Source organism: Solanum pennellii, chromosome 10 (genome assembly GCF_001406875.1).
Source record: "Solanum pennellii chromosome 10, SPENNV200".
Classification (NCBI taxonomy): domain Eukaryota; kingdom Viridiplantae; phylum Streptophyta; class Magnoliopsida; order Solanales; family Solanaceae; genus Solanum; species Solanum pennellii.
The window spans coordinates 294,562-310,678 of NC_028646.1; the positions used below are offsets into that span (position 1 = coordinate 294,562).

Genomic DNA, 16,117 nt, shown 5'->3' on the forward strand with positions numbered 1-16,117 from the left:
CCACCACCCCACCCCCAAAAAATTATTTTTAAAAAATATTTTCAATTTCATAAATTATTTTCTACTCTAATAAAAATAAAAGATGTTCCTCAAAAATATTTTTCATTCATAACAAAATTATTTCCGAAAAATATTTTCTACTCACCAACCAAACATGAAAAAATAAGTCCAAAATCTACTTGTTTTTCAGGAAAACATTTTCTAGGAAAACATTTTTCATGGAAAACATTTCCTTCGTACCAAACACACCCTTAATCATAATTATTTGACATGTGTTTTATTTTATTAAAATCATATAATAATAAAAATTGTATTAGATTGATGTAAATACCTTGTACAGATAAGTTTTTTTCTCACTTAATAAACTTAAATAAATAGAATGAATTTATTTGATTTTGACACATCAAATTAAAATAAATCAATAATTGCATTTGCGTTTTGCACGTTACCGCCTCCCGTGACTTTTCATCAAGTAAAAGTATAAACACATTTAAAGTCTGCAAAAAATTGAAGTACTTGTACTTTTAATATGTTTTTAAATCTCGTTTTATAAAAAAGGATACGTATTGATAATGAAATAAAAGATAAACAAAATTAATATTTGATTTGTTTCAATTTAAGTAAAAAAAAAAATTCAATTAGATATTAAATCCAAAAAATAAATAAATATTTTTTCATCATAAACACGCTCTAATATTTATAGCTATAATTAAGATTTTAAAAATATAATTTTAAATATTTCTTGATATTTATATTACTATCAAAACTTCTCATTAGAATAAAATAAAAAAAATTAAGTCAAAGAAAATATCATCAACATAGAAATAGATTAGTCATATAAGTAAAAGAGAAGGAAATGAGGTAATTAAAGCAATTGCAACATATTGTATTTTTGATGTTTTTCTGTCCCACCCTCTCTCTCTCTCTCTCTTTTTTTTTTTTTTCAAATTTATATTCATAATTATAAACATATAAATGATATGGCTATAAACTTTTGAATAAATATCCCTTTGCCTTTTGGCCACAAATGTTTCGTGGTTTTTTTTTTTAAAAATATTTTGAATATTATTAATATGGACTTGTAGTAGTACTTCTTATGTAATTTTCTAATATGAAATGTTTTTAATTAAAAAATATATTTGAATTTATTATTAAAATTAAAAAGTTAAAATCCAAACATTCAAAAAAAAGTGTCACAATATTAAAAGAAAATACTTCACATAAACTTGAGCAATAAAGGTAGTCTATTAATCAAAATAACAACTTATCATCTCACTAACAAGCATTGTGGTAGGACAGATAAAAATCATTTTATCTATCATATCGAAAATAATATTTAACCACAATTAGTTGACCTTACAATAGATTAATTACCGCTAAAATGTTTTTTAAATGTAATTAACCCTCTTTGTAAATGTCCCTATCATTGCAATTAACTAATATCAGTAAACACTCTTTGTTAATATACATATTAATTGCCTCTAAAAGTAAAAACTATTTTACATTTTAAATTCGAAGCTTCAATACATATACAAAACAACTAGTCGAAAAACCCAAAACAAAATAAACACAACCAACCGTCTCATGAAATGAGGTCTATATAAGTAAGTATATCCTATGCCCAATTTCATGCAACCCTTTACATAAACAACTAACCTACCTTGTTGGTCCCCAATTACAATATTTTATCAAAAAAAGATTTATACACCTGAGATAACAACCTAGTATTTTTTTTTGTTGTTGTAAGAAAAGACATTATGGCATGTAATATTAATGTTGAATCTATTCTTGGACAAGGAATTTTTGCTACTACATCAAGCAAAAAATTACAAGCCTTCCCATCTCATACTTATAAAGCTAATGTTATTTCTTGTGTAGCTATTGGCCCAACTGCAATTCCACAATTACCATGGAAGTTAGTTTTCCATGAAAAAGAGAGACAATCATTATTAAGCAATGAAAAATTTGGGATTTATGGTGGAAAGTTTGTCCCTGAGACACTAATATCTCCTTTACAAAGCTTGATTATGAATTCAACTCCGCTTTGCACGATCCTCAATTTCAGGTTTGTCAAAATGAAAAGTTTAAAGTTAAATTTGTGACTGTTCCTTTTGTTTTAATTTGTTTGTCTGGTTTTATCAGATGGATCTTCAAGTAGCATTAAAGGACTATGTAGGACGTGAAACTCCTTTATACTTTGCCCAAAGACTCACAGATTATTACAAGAGTCTTAATAAAGGGATAGGACCTGATATATATCTAAAAAGAGAATATTTAAACCATGGTGGTGCACACAAAATCAACAACGCTATTGCACAAGCTATGTTGGCTAAGCGTATGGGTTGCAAAAACGTCGTGGCGTCCACCGGTGCTGGACAGCACGGTGTCGGCACGGCGGCTGCTTGTGCCAAACTCTCATTGGAGTGCACAATATTCATGGGAAGTTTAGATATGGAGAGACAACCTTCTAATGTACTCTTGATGAACCATCTTGGTGCAAAGGTACATATTTCACTTTTTGACCAATTATAGGACCTACGTTTTTCTAACATAATTATTTTAGTCCTTACACGATATTTGACTGAATACAAAATTTTAAAACTTTTTTAAGTTATACGTCTTGATTGTGTTTGACTGAACTCAAAATTTTAAAATTTTTTGAAGTTAGATGTCTAAAGCTAAGTAACAGATATTTCATTGAGAATATAATTGAATGATCATTCAAAATAATGTAATTTTGAAGAATCCAATAAGAATGTGACAACTTATTCAACATAAGTATATTTATATTGTTACCATTGAATAGGTGAAATGTGTTGAAGGAAGTTTCAAAGATGCAATGTCAGAAGGTATTAGAAATTGGGTTAACGATTTGGAGACAAGTTATTTCTTAGCGGGTGCAGCCATAGGACCTCACCCATGTCCAACCATGGTTCGTGAATTCCAATCAATTATTGGAAAAGAGACTAGAAAACAAGCCATGGATAAATGGGGTGGCAAACCACATGTGTTGGTGGCTTGTGTTGGGAGTGGCTCCAATGCGTTGGGTTTGTTTCATGAATTTATACAAGATGTAGATGTGAGACTAATCGGAGTCGAGGCCGGCGGGATCGGTCTTGATTCAGGTAAACACATCTAGACTAACTTGATATAGTCATAAAAATTCGTAAATTTAAAATTTTAAATCTATCACCGACAGGTAAACACTCAGCAACTATGGCTAGGGGTGAAGTTGGAGTGTACCATGGTGCCATGAGCTATTTATTACAAGACGAGGAAGGCCAACTAATTGAACCACATTCCATAGGTGTGGGGTAAGTTTTCACTTTCAATCTTAAATATTTCAGTGCCATTTTACATCGACAAATTTTTAACCACATATAAATGATCCATCAAAACACATTATCAACATGATAAAAATGACAACACACTAGTTATAACGTGTCAAATTACACTAATAATATATATATATATATATAAATAAATTTTAAATTATCAAGGTGTGTATGATTTAAATTTTAAAAGTAAAATATTGTTTAACCATGCAGATTAGAATATCCAGGTGTTAGTCCAGAGCTTAGCTATTTGAAAGATATCGGACGTGCAGAGTTTTCCACCGTAACAGATGAAGAAGCTATAAAAGGTAATTAAATTATCTTAATATATATAATTTTTAACGAGTTTAACTTATGTATACTGATAATATAATTATTTTTTTTTGTATCTCAGCATATAAACGATTGTGCATACTAGAAGGGATATTTCCAGCCTTAGAATCTTGTCATGCTCTTGCATTTCTAGACAAACTTTGTTCTACTTTAAAGGATGGTGAAAAAGTGATTGTTAATTTAAGTGGTCGTGGAGATAAGGATGCTGAGGCGGTCTTTAATCATACACCAAAACATAAATGAAAAAAAAATTAGATTATTTTTTTTAGGTTAGAATTTATAAGTAAAATAACTTATTTCCTTTTATGTTATTCTCTTTAGTTCTCTCTCTCTATATAATAGTGATGTGATGTAGTCTTCTAAGTTGATTGAATGCAAATTATTTGGATATATATAGACAAGCAATATGTGTTCTTATATAATTGCTTAAAGATGATAAATTGATACAATTAATATAAATGCCAAGTAAATTTGGATGACTTGAAGAAAATAAAAATACATGATCTTATTTGATTTGAATTTTTTCTTTTACCTTTTTAATATTTATCTAACACATGTTGAATACTTAAACTAAAATTAAGTAAAAGTTTTTATGTTTCAATGGTACATAAAAAATAGAGTTGGTAGATTAAAATGTCAAACTAAATGTTAAGCTCAAATATTCATAATAAAATGTACACCATTGCCTAAGTCTATATAATTAGAAGATAAAGTAATTCATGATCATACATATATTGTATATCATTAGTTAATTAATGTGATAACAGGGTTTGGATTGGTAAAATTACAATATTCAACTTGCATTAAAAAGTTACATTTTTTTTTGTAATATAAATTGCACAACTCATTATTTCTTAGGGCTACAACATTTTATTCTGCCCTTTCTTCTTTCATAAAAAAAAAAATGAACATGTCTAGTTGAATTCTTCTGTCTTCAACATTATTTTATGGTTCATAAATCACTTTCTTATCTTCTTTTTGGGAAAACATTAGATGACACGATCCCTGTTTTTCAAAATGATAATGACCAAAATTTTTTTTAAAGAAAAGGAACACGGCTTCAATTATGATGACTATGGAGTGAGAAAACTTGGGAATTAACACTATAATCAATAAAATATTTAGCAAAAGTAATATAATTTCCGTTATATTATATTTCCTCCATCAGGTATCAGGTATTGTTTGTTATGTTGCGCTTTTCGAAAGTCAATTCGATTAATTTTTAAAATTAAATTATATCACATTAATTTGATATTTTAAGCAAAAATTAGATATTCTAAAACAATATGAAAAGTACAATAAATTGCAATTTTTCGCATATTAATTTGATGAAAAAATACATTTTAAAATGTTAGTCAAAGTTTTTATAGTTTGACTCTAAAAATAGAAACTATGACAAACAATACCGGACGGAGGGAGTATTTAATAATAATAATAAATACTATGAGTATTTATAATCACCATTTTATATAAATATCGTTAAAGATTTTAGCTAAATTATCGCTAAATCATATATATATATATATATATATATATATATATAATGGTGATTCAAAAATATAATCAAGAAATCAATTCAAATGAATTAAAAAAAAATTCAAGCAAATTAAAACATAATATAAAATAAAGAATTTATCGTGTAGAAATAAAGAATAAGAATTTTAAGATTTTTATTATTTATTTTTACACAAGATTGTTTTATTTTATCTTTTAGACTTAAATATTAAATATTCTGAAATGAAATAATATTGCTAATTGAATTAACTAAATATATATCTTTTATAACAAGTAAAAGAATTAACTAATTTGTTAAGAACTTAATTTAATTAAATTGTGATTCTGGGTATATATAAACCAAAAGGTGGAAAGAGAAGTATCTTTGAGCCAAAAACAAAGACGGAGATATTTTTAGATCAAAAGATATAACTAAGATATTTTTAAGTCATTTCTAATAAGTTAGATGAACACTTTTCTAGTTTATTTTCTGAATTTTAAGTCCCAAAACTTTGTAAAAATATAAAATACTGTGAAGGGAATTGAGTGCTATGATGGAGTTACCAGTATACATGAGGTCACCTTATAAGGCTCTTTATGATACTATTAATTCCATTGGCTACAATATCTACAAAATTTATGGACAAAATCCCACTGAAAATTTGCGCAATACGGTATTTTATTCACATGTTTTTTTTGCATTGAATACGACTTCTTTAGTAAGAATTTTATTAGTCATGAAAGTTAAATTGAATCGAAATGAAACAAAAAAACACTCGAAGAATCAGAGAGAAAGAGGATCTAAAAGCTATTCCCTTTGTCCTTAATTACTAATTCATTTTTTATTTTTTCAGTTGTCCCTAATTTAACAAATCAAGAAAGGATAATTTTTTACGTGTTTATACCCTCAGTTAATTACTTTAAAAAAGGTACAAGTTCTTGAAAATTTTAAGTTTTTTAATTTATCAACTTCATAATTAATATGGATATAATGGTAAACAATACTATGACCATCATTGTCAATTCAAAATTTATATATTCAAAAGTAGACAAATAAATAGAGACAAAGGGAGTAAAAACAAGAAAATTAGATTGTCAGACTCAAAAGTAACACTAAGATCTCTGTCTCCAAAAAAAGGCATGAAGGTTTTCTAAAAAGTTTCTTGCTCATTACTTATGGATAAAACTTTTAAACTTAAGATTTTATTTCTCACGTAGTAAATAAGAAAGAGAGTCTAAACTATGAATTGAGGGTGACTTTTGAAATGGTATATACAAATTATCTTATGTTGCCTAAGTTCACATGTGATTAAGCTAATAGAAGATGAATGGAAGAAACTCAACAAAGAACATTCATATATCATGAATCAATTTTCAAAAGCTTCTCTTAATTCTGCAAGAATGATCCCTCTTATGTATAGTTATAATGATAATCAATCTCTCCCTATCCTCCAATAATATATTAAGTTTATGTTATATTATCAAATTTATCAATGTGAATAAAATAGAGCTAAAGGTCAATATGAACCCAAAAAGTTTTAACACTTTCCAATCTTAAAAAAGGAGGTATGTATGTTAAAGAGAAAATAAGTTGTTTTGGTCAACCAAACATAAAAATAAATTTTTTCCATATATATAATTGAGACAAGATCTCAATCACAAAAAAAAATTGTGATCGATTATATAAATTATCATACCTCATATTAATTTATTTAAGCTCATAAAAATTCACCCACAGAGAAGATTTTGAACATATATTCGACATAAATTTAAATAACATCCTGAAATTTATAATACTTCACAATTTATCGCAAAAGTTAATTGTTGGAGAAAACACCTTCTCCACAAGTAAAAGAGAAACCAAAACATTTTTTTTAACAAAAAAAAAAAGAAGACTAGATTTAACTAATTGGAAATTCAAAGAAATAAAAGAAGGAAATTGTTTACATCAAGATAAATAATTAATTTGAAGTCAATACCCGAACCTAATTACTTGAGGTGCGTTCTTGACTTCTTCACTTTTTCCACAACTACAAATATATGTAAACTCATCCTTCTTTTTTTCTTTTTCCTCCTACAAATTATTAAAAAAAAGAATATTAATTAATCTATATATAATATATTTTAGATGAAACAATCACATAATTCAACATCATAATATTCATGTAGCATAAACATTAATAGAGAGACGAGCATGTTACCTTAGGTTTAGGCTAGGCGTTTTCGCACGTTATGGAAGCTTTGATCCTTTCAACAGTACACTTGATTAGACTATTAACAGTTGCAACTGATCCAAGAGAGAGTTTTGCTGTTGGAACAGAATCAACTAGTATCTGAAATGCAACGGTCAATAACGAACCACCAGCAGTATTACTATTCTCAGCATTACTAGAGCCATCAGGGAGTATTGCAAAACCCGAAGGCAAAAGAGCAACATAGTCGGGATCACCACCACTTAACACCACATTCATGGCAGCAATATCAACCGGAGCATAAATAACATAAGATCCTGTGATGTCTAGGCAACTCTCTTGGAGTATCAACATATTATTCTGGCTTGAATTTCCACTCTACAAAAAGAAATTCACAATTTTATTTATAACAAGTTTTGATCGACGATATAATTCTCATAGTCAATAACACTTCATCAAACTAATTAATGTGAGTCATAAAGTGGATGTACTAACATGACTAATCACAACTATAAGTATCTATGTTATTGAGATTCTTCAAAAATAAAATCTTGTCAACCGCGAATGCAAGTCTACTATGTTAAACATTCCAATATAAATTCGATAATCATTAAAGAATTTGAGCAACATAACCAGTAACATATATATTATTTTTTCTTACATTGTACCCAATATTCTTGATCTACATGTATTCAAAAAGATTACAAGTGTGTCCATACCAAAAAGGGGCTAATTTCATATGAATTCACTAACATGACTATTAGTGTCTATGATGCTCAGATTCTTCGACAGTGTGTATTGGGTTCTCTATAAATATTGTAATTTTAAAAGATTGATACGAGTACGATAATATTTTTAAAAAATCCGAGCAATAAAATTAATAGAGAACTTACGTTAACGCGCAGTAGTGAGACACTGTTGCCAGAATCACGACCATTTGCAATATGTGCCATTTCTTGAACTAGACCACCATTTGAAAGAATATCCCACTGCAAACATAAAATGGATGGTCAAATCTATTGAGAATATAATTAAATAATAAACATACTTTAACATTATATCAAAGCCAGCAAAGGTTCTGATATCAAATCTCACCCCCAGCTGGCTTAAAAAGAATTTCTGCATGCTTGACCCATGAAAAAGAATCAGGCCCCGCACGTGAGGGAACATTTATATAGAACCAATCTTTCATGTTATGCTATATGTTGTTTGTAACAACAAATTCACTATAGCAATAAAATAAAATATCAAAACAAACGACGTTGTAACTAAAAAGATTTGAGAGAGCAAAACTTTACCTCATTTCTAGAATTTTCATCCCTAAGAAAGTCAAAGACTCTCTTAGTTGGAACTGGCATCCAAAATGAAGTTGCTGCACTTAAGACAATACCAGGAGGCCTGCCTGGATCATCAATGCTTTTTCTAGTCATAACTCTAACATCATCAGCACCACTTCCAGATAATGTTGTCCATGTATGGGCAGTTGATGCACCAACTCCAGCACAAAAACTCATCACCATCCTCTCAGCAAGTTTTAACATACTCTTTCTACCTTCTGGACTTGTAATAACTACATAAAAAGATCAAATATAAGAATAATTAACTCGTTGACGCGATTTGAACACTACTATGTTTGTACCCTAATTCAACAAATGTGTTTGTACTTACCATCTCCAGATGGGATGTTACTAGCCATAACACTTGCAAGTCGTTCACATTGTCTTTCTAATGTTGCTACCCATCTTTTTGCACCAAATGCTAGACCTGAATCAACAAGAGGTCTATAGATGTTGTTGACCGCTCTATCATCCACCTCAACATGTTCAATCCACGTAACCTAGTAACATATCATTGATAAATAAACTAACTAAAATTGAATTTAAATCATCTCCGTACACTAGTAAAGATTTTTTAAGACTAGTTTTACCTTGGAGTAACCATTAGGCAATTCTTGAATTACGCAACCAGATGGCCTTCTTCTACAACGTGACACTGAAGTAGACCGCAAATTTTCCAATGAAACATCAACCACTGCCCAAGTTCCATCGCCATGTTGCTTACAATACCTAACGAAATAGTTCTCCCGAGTTGGAACAAGTGGTGAGGGGACTTGAAACTCCGCTGTCATCTAAAATTTAAATAAAACAACCTATCGTTACGATGGAAATAATAAAGTATCATGCAAAAAGTAATTTTTTTTTTTCAAAAATAGTAACAAATAAACATTGCCATCACATCACCATAGGCAGTAAGTACCTAGGTGTTATGGGTCTGTCTGGCTTGACATCTCATATGCCCATTCTACAAAAGTTTAAAGACTATTGAAAAGGAGGACATAGACCATCACCTCAAAAATATCAAACACATGGATCGTAAAATACGATGATCCTCTAGACATATATAATACGGAATTGCAATACTAAATAAAACTAATAATCACATCGATTAATAATAAGAGAAGATCATACCACTTGCAAAGCTCCATTGTAGTTTCCTGCAACCCCAGTAGACAAAACTTCCAAAATCGTTGATTTGGACACTATTCCAGTGAAAAAGTTTGTCCATTGACTCTGTCAATATATTAAAAAAAAAAGACGTCTCACACAACTGACACTAATAAAGTTTTAGAAACGAAAAGAATAGTAAAACAAGTACCACGTCCATCAAAATCTCAACCAAATGAAGGTAATCGATAATGACAACAGCTGATTCCCTTGATGCTTCTGATTTTAAACCTAGTGATTGTGGTCCAATCCCACGAGGAAATGTTCGAGCATACTCCTCCTCGTTTAATATAAGGTCATTATTATCTGAACTTTGATTCATCCATAAAGGTTCATCGGTTTGAGCCAATCGAATTAATTCCTCCATAGCTGCAACAGCTAATTCAATGACAATTGGTTTATCAGCATCAGTTGGTCCAGAAATTGATCTAAGAAGATCACCAGCACTAGTAGTTGTTGTGAACATTTCTCCTAATATATTCCCTCCAAGTGATGGAAGTTGTGGATAGTTAAGCATTGGTTTACCAACATATTTTGCTGCAATTCCAGATATCCTGTCAATCTACAAAAATATATACGTATTATTCAGTATAATTTCACTAGTAAGATTTTTAAACAGAGTATTTATATGTACACAAAAAAACATACCCCTGCAATAATGTTGACACGATTTAGAATGTCAAAACTTTGTAGTATTATAAAAGGAAAGGATGTTTTTTGAGGATCGAAGTTCTAAACATATGATATGTTTTTTAAATCATGATATTCTCAAACATGTAATATTTGTGCATGTATAAAATCATTTTATTGAGGATAAAATGAAAGATCAAAATAAGTTGTTTTAAAAAATGTAGAAAAATAGATTTGACATTCTAAATGTAAACAAATTCACATGAATTGAAACAAAAAAAAAAGTAAATGTATATAACCAAAAGTGACTCATTAAAGTATATGGACAAAATGAATTAAAAATAGTGTAATTTTAAATATGATCATACGTTTTAATTACTCAAATAAATTTTGGATGCGTAGCCCATTTAATGACGATTTGACCATCCCAAAATATACCACCTCCCTTTATTCCAAAATTGTAAGAAGCTTATTTTTATACAATTCTATTTTTGAGAAATACTCACTATCTATGAATTTTACTCTAAAAAATAGGCGTATGGGTAGAGAACGGAATTCACTGACTCTAAATTTTGAATCTGTCACGAATTAAAAGGGCTAGGATTTGATTATTTTTACCTCTTCTCTTAGACGAGCATTTTCGATCCTCAAGTGTTGCTCATCAAATGACATTTCACCTATGGCAGCAGGCCCGCCACAGTTTGGACATGTTGCAGTGGTAAGTGCTTCTTTATACCTTATATTTTCGGCACGAAGTTTGTCATTTTCATTCCTCAATTGTGTGTTTTCATGTCGTTCATGTTGAGACTGCAAAAAAATATTTTAAAATATACAATTAAAATTAAATGTCATTAAATCAAAATTATTTAATGGATCTCATAGTCAATTACATTGAATACAGACATTTAAAGCTAATCTAAAATTTAATACGTTCTCTACCAAAAAGGAGGGAAGATACAACTTATTTAGATGGTTAATGCACCTATTAATTTTAACAAAATTATTGTAATGAATATAATAAATTGCACTATCATTTTCTGCATATATAATGTCACACATTAGCAATTTAAAAGAAAAATCTATGACATTATAAAGAAAAATAGAGTACAGATAATGTAAAACTATGTAGAATAATTCATAAAAAATATTATTTTAAATAAATAAGAAAACAAAATTATCAGGAAAAAAAGAAAGAAAGAAATATGACTACACCACAATGATCAATCGCTACATAAAACAAGACTTTTCATTATCACATAATAACGAATATAAACAGAACAATACCTTAAAATTTAAGTAACAGTCAGAACAAAAAATACAAATAGAAAGTCATATTACCTTCATTTGAGTACGTTTGTTTTGGAACCAAAACTTGACTTGCAAAGGCTCTAATCCTAATCTTTTCCCCAAGTCTTTTCTTTGTTTATCATCAGGATGTGGACATTCTTTAAAAAACCTATCAAATGATTAAAATTGGAGTACTAAATTATAACTATATCAATAATGTCACAAAAGTAATGTTATGTCCATATGAATTATACATATATATATATCGAACAGATAAAATGAATGAATGCTTACGACTCTAACTCTTGAATCTGATGTTGTGTGTGTCGATGATACTGCTTCTTCTTGGGACGTTTATTAGGATCTTGATCATCTCCAGACGCACCACCTTCCATGATATCAGCACCCGATTTGGTCTCAAATTCATCGTCTCGAATTAAATCAAGCTCATTTTCGGGTGTTTTACGGGTCATATCAAGCAAAAAATTGTGGCTATCGAACATGTTATGCTGAAACATCTTGAATATTTTTTTCACCTTCTTGCAAAGCTAATAATTCACTTTTAATCTGCCCCTAAAAATGCAAAAGAAGATAAATTTTAAAAAAAAAAAACATAAAGAAATTATTTTCCGTGTAAATTAAATTAAACACCCAAATAAAAAAAAGTAATATGGACAATTTCAATAAGATTTGATTCTTGAATAAAAATTTAACTTTTTGATTTATTTCATCTACATGCATATATAATTATGACATGATTAAAAACATAAAATGATATCCAAAAGTGCAAATATTGAATAATTCAACTTGAAAGGTCTTTATTAGTACCTAATAACTCAAGATCCAAACAGATCTCAACGATTGGAGAGAGATGAGAACGAACGGATCTTTTTATCTTTTTTTTTTACTACTCTCTAGGCAAAGAATAACAGAGAGAATTGAACTCACATCTATTGTATAAAAATGATTTGCATAAATATTCGATGTTAAAATTACGATTTACTGAATACCTGTTACCTCCTACTACATACGATGAAATTCACCGCTTGCCAGAAACTTCATAGTGATGGAGTTTACACCATATATAACATATATGACATAAGCCCTTCAAGCCATAGAAACAATTTCTCTCTCCTTTGTTTCTATATATGTTGATATATCTGTTTGTTTAGTAAGAAGTTTTGTTAGGGCATAGAGTTTTTATAGAATCTCTAAGGGGATAAAAATAATGTAAAAAAAAAAAGTTTTAGAAGTCAAACAAAAAAAAAAGACTTGAAGCTAGAAAAATTTAGCAAAAAACAAAGATAGAGTTGACATAGTGTGAACTCAAAAACTAATATTTTTCACTATTAATTTTTTTTTCTTCAAAACTTAGGTACTTGTATATGATATAACGTCCACGAGTATCTAGGCAGAGTCCAACTTCACTGGCATTTCTATTTCTGCAAAATATAACGGAAAAATGAAAAGGTGAGTCAAATACAAGTGAATTTACTATTACTACTATTATCTATTTTGCTCGGGCTCTGTAAAACTGATGTTATATTTGTATCGGATCTTTCAAAATATATATTATTTCTAAAAGATCGGATAATATTTTTAGAAAATCCGAACAATATAGTACACTTATAAGCTAGTAAAAAAGAATTCAAAAAATTCAAGAAGATGATAGTATATGTTTTGACTTACATGAGTTGTGTAGAGAAGCCTTGTGACAAAAGCAACAACACACCTTCTTCTTCTTCTTCTTCTTTTTTGTTGTTGATGTTATTAGGGTTTTTGAGAAAATGGTTAAATCTAAGTTTTGACAAGGAGTACTTTTTGGAGAATGAACATGTATATATTTTAGTTAGCTAGGTTGAAATTGAACACTTTTCTTGTGACTAGAATTTAAGAAGAATAGTTTGAGGCTAAGGATGAAAAAAATGAAAGAGAAAGAAAGTGTGAAAAGGGGAAGGTGAAGAGGTGGAAGCAAAGGAGTTAATGCAAAGGGTATAGAGAGGATGAAATAGCATTTATGACTTGCTATAGAGGTGTTAATGTTGTTGTTGAAGAGAGAGAGGAGGAGGAAGGGGCGGTTGGCAACTACTATAATACTTTCATTTCTTTTTTTCTTTTGATATTCGTATTACTTTTTTCGTGTGTCAAAATAAGAGTCTTGAAGTAACTGATAAAGTTATCATGAGTTCAATATTCGTATTACTTTTTCGTGTATCAAAATGAGAGTCTTGAAGTAACTGATAAAATTATCATGAGTTCAAGCCTTGAAAATAATCACTAATAAAGCTTTTGTAAAATATATTCCTCTGATCAAACCCTTTTTAAAATTATATACATAGAAACTTTAGTGCATCGAACTACCTATAATATTAAAAGAAATATATTTTAATTACTAAAGATGAAATTAAAAATCTTTAACTTATTTGAAGGGAAAATCATGAAATTTAAATAATTCAAATTTGTACGGTATTTTAAAGAGAGAAGATTCATATGATAAAAGTAAAAATGTTTTGATGGTATCGAAGAGTATATTAAAATTTGTATTTTCCTGAAAATCATATTAAACATGAATTTGATAAATAAAATAATATTTATTGATACGAAAAAAAGAAAAATGATTATTTTTCTACATATTTAGGGGTATGGACTATATGGTGAAACGATAATGGCTTCTTTTAATTCCTAAAGCAGACACCTTACAAGTTACAGCTCACATCTTACTGGATTCGAGCCTCTCTAAAATTTCTAGCTATTTCATCGTGAAAAAATTATTTGAATTAGTGATTTCGATTTATAAATTAGAGTCTGTTTGATAATGCTATTAATAGGAAAAAAAAGATACTTAATTATGTTGAGATAAAAGTAATTTCTAGAAAAAAGTAAAGTATTGAGTTAATCAGTAAAACTCTCTTTAATTGGAGGCAGAAGCAACTTTTCTAATATTAGAAAAAATTAAAAAATTCTGTTTCTTGACAAAGGCATAATGCAAAAAAATAATTTTGCCATCTTATGTAGTACCTTATATTAATTTATTTTTTTGATGAATTTTTTAAATTATTTCACTCGACATTTCTAGTTATATTTAAATTATTAATTTATTTCTTATGTGTAATATTGATTGAATATTTGAATAGGTACATTTTTGTTTAATAAAAGTAAAAATTTAACATTTATAATAGATACTTAAAATAATTTGTTTTAAAATAATTTTAATATTAAAAATACATTGACATTTGTTTTTTCATAATTTTCAAAAATATTTTTTAAAAAGATTATTCAAATATAATATGATCATCAAAAGCTTTATTCAAATGAACTAGTCAAATATAAATTATTTTTTTCCGAAATTACTTTTTTGAAATGGTATTTTAAAGAGCGTTAATTTTTTATTGCAATATCAAACATGCCCTTACTATTTATAGCCATACTTTAAAAAATTATATAATGTAGTGAAATCATGCATATATATTATACAACATAAAAAATTGTCTTACTACCTAATATAAAAAGTATAAATTACATATGACGAAAATCCATTTTTTTTGATAGGTAATTTTATTTTAGTATTTTCTTATTTTGATCAAATAATACAAATTCAATTTCTTAGACCAATCTAAAACCCAAATTCGATAGGTTCCTAATAATTTCTTACTTTATTTAACTAAAACAAAATAAAAGAGTAAAAGATTATTACCCATCAAATTCGGGTTTTGAATTTGGGTCGGGTATGGTTGATCTTTTTTAATTGATTCTGTATTATTAGATTTTAAAAAAATAGCAAAAAGGAATTATCCATCGAAAGATTCTTTTTTTTTATGTTAGTAAAGGCAAAGTTATGTAATTTTCGAATTAAAATATATTCTCTTTGTTTTTAATTATTTATCCATTTTTTTCTTTTATAATTGTATCTAATTACTTGTTCGTTTTGACAAATCAAAAAAGGATAAATATTTTTTTACCTGTTATATTCTCAATTGATTACTTTGAAAAAGATAGAACTTCTTAAAAAAATTTAATTATTAATTTATCCATTCCATAATTAATATGAGTAAAACGGTAAATCACAATGTTAATAATTATTTTCTTAATAGGTGTATCAATTAAAAAATTGACAAGTAATTAAGAATAAGGGAATATAATTAAATAACTTTGATGAGAAAAACTCATAGTTAGCCATCTAAAAAAATCATCCTATTTTTCTCAATCACAGATCACGTTTCACTTAAGAACATTAATAACAAGAATTTTCATTAATGAATATTGATTGCTTACTTTTGTAGTTTATTTCTTGTCTTCGCGAAGTAAGACTTGAATTGAAGAGAAATTATTAATTTTGTACTTA

At 28.1% G+C, this 16,117-nt stretch overlaps 1 protein-coding gene and 1 pseudogene across 5 annotated transcripts; one reads left to right on the forward strand and one right to left on the reverse strand.

Annotated features, from left to right (window-relative positions):
- The first annotated feature begins 1,620 nt into the window (after window positions 1-1,620).
- Window positions 1,621-4,144, forward strand: LOC107001998 (annotated as a pseudogene). The gene is made up of 6 exons (XR_001454491.2): window positions 1,621-2,065; window positions 2,143-2,502; window positions 2,807-3,125; window positions 3,200-3,314; window positions 3,549-3,643; window positions 3,730-4,144. The product of XR_001454491.2 is annotated as a tryptophan synthase beta chain 1-like (transcript).
- A 2,762-nt stretch (window positions 4,145-6,906) lies between these two features.
- Window positions 6,907-13,778, reverse strand: LOC107002459 (homeobox-leucine zipper protein MERISTEM L1). 4 transcript variants are annotated; one of them, XM_015200499.2, is made up of 14 exons: window positions 13,465-13,777; window positions 13,155-13,217; window positions 12,793-12,935; window positions 12,070-12,348; window positions 11,827-11,944; window positions 11,107-11,295; window positions 10,010-10,420; window positions 9,823-9,924; window positions 9,282-9,482; window positions 9,023-9,191; window positions 8,653-8,924; window positions 8,248-8,343; window positions 7,364-7,732; window positions 6,907-7,236 (listed from the first exon to the last, which is right to left on the reverse strand). In XM_015200499.2, exons 4-13 carry the CDS (start codon window positions 12,291-12,293, stop codon window positions 7,376-7,378), a joined length of 2,139 nt encoding a protein of 712 aa, XP_015055985.1. In that variant the 5' UTR covers window positions 12,294-12,348; window positions 12,793-12,935; window positions 13,155-13,217; window positions 13,465-13,777; the 3' UTR covers window positions 6,907-7,236; window positions 7,364-7,375. The 4 variants fall into 4 exon arrangements, with proteins under 4 accessions (XP_015055985.1, XP_015055984.1, XP_027768220.1 ...); XM_015200498.2 differs by having other exon boundaries at window positions 12,786-12,935; XM_027912418.1 differs by lacking the exon at window positions 6,907-7,236 and having other exon boundaries at window positions 7,363-7,732; window positions 12,786-12,935; window positions 13,465-13,778.
- Between the last annotated feature and the right edge of the window lie 2,339 nt (window positions 13,779-16,117).

Coding starts and splice junctions, on each gene's coding strand:
- LOC107002459 (XM_015200499.2), bottom strand. CDS start 12,293: ATGTTTCAGCATAACATGTTCGATAGCCACAATTTTTTGCTTGATATG. Junction 11,945..12,069: donor CAGATTCAAGAGTTAGAGTC/GTAAGCATTCAT, acceptor ATCATTTGATAG/GTTTTTTAAAGAATGTCCAC. Junction 7,733..8,247: donor TCTCACTACTGCGCGTTAAC/GTAAGTTCTCTA, acceptor TTCTTTTTGTAG/AGTGGAAATTCAAGCCAGAA.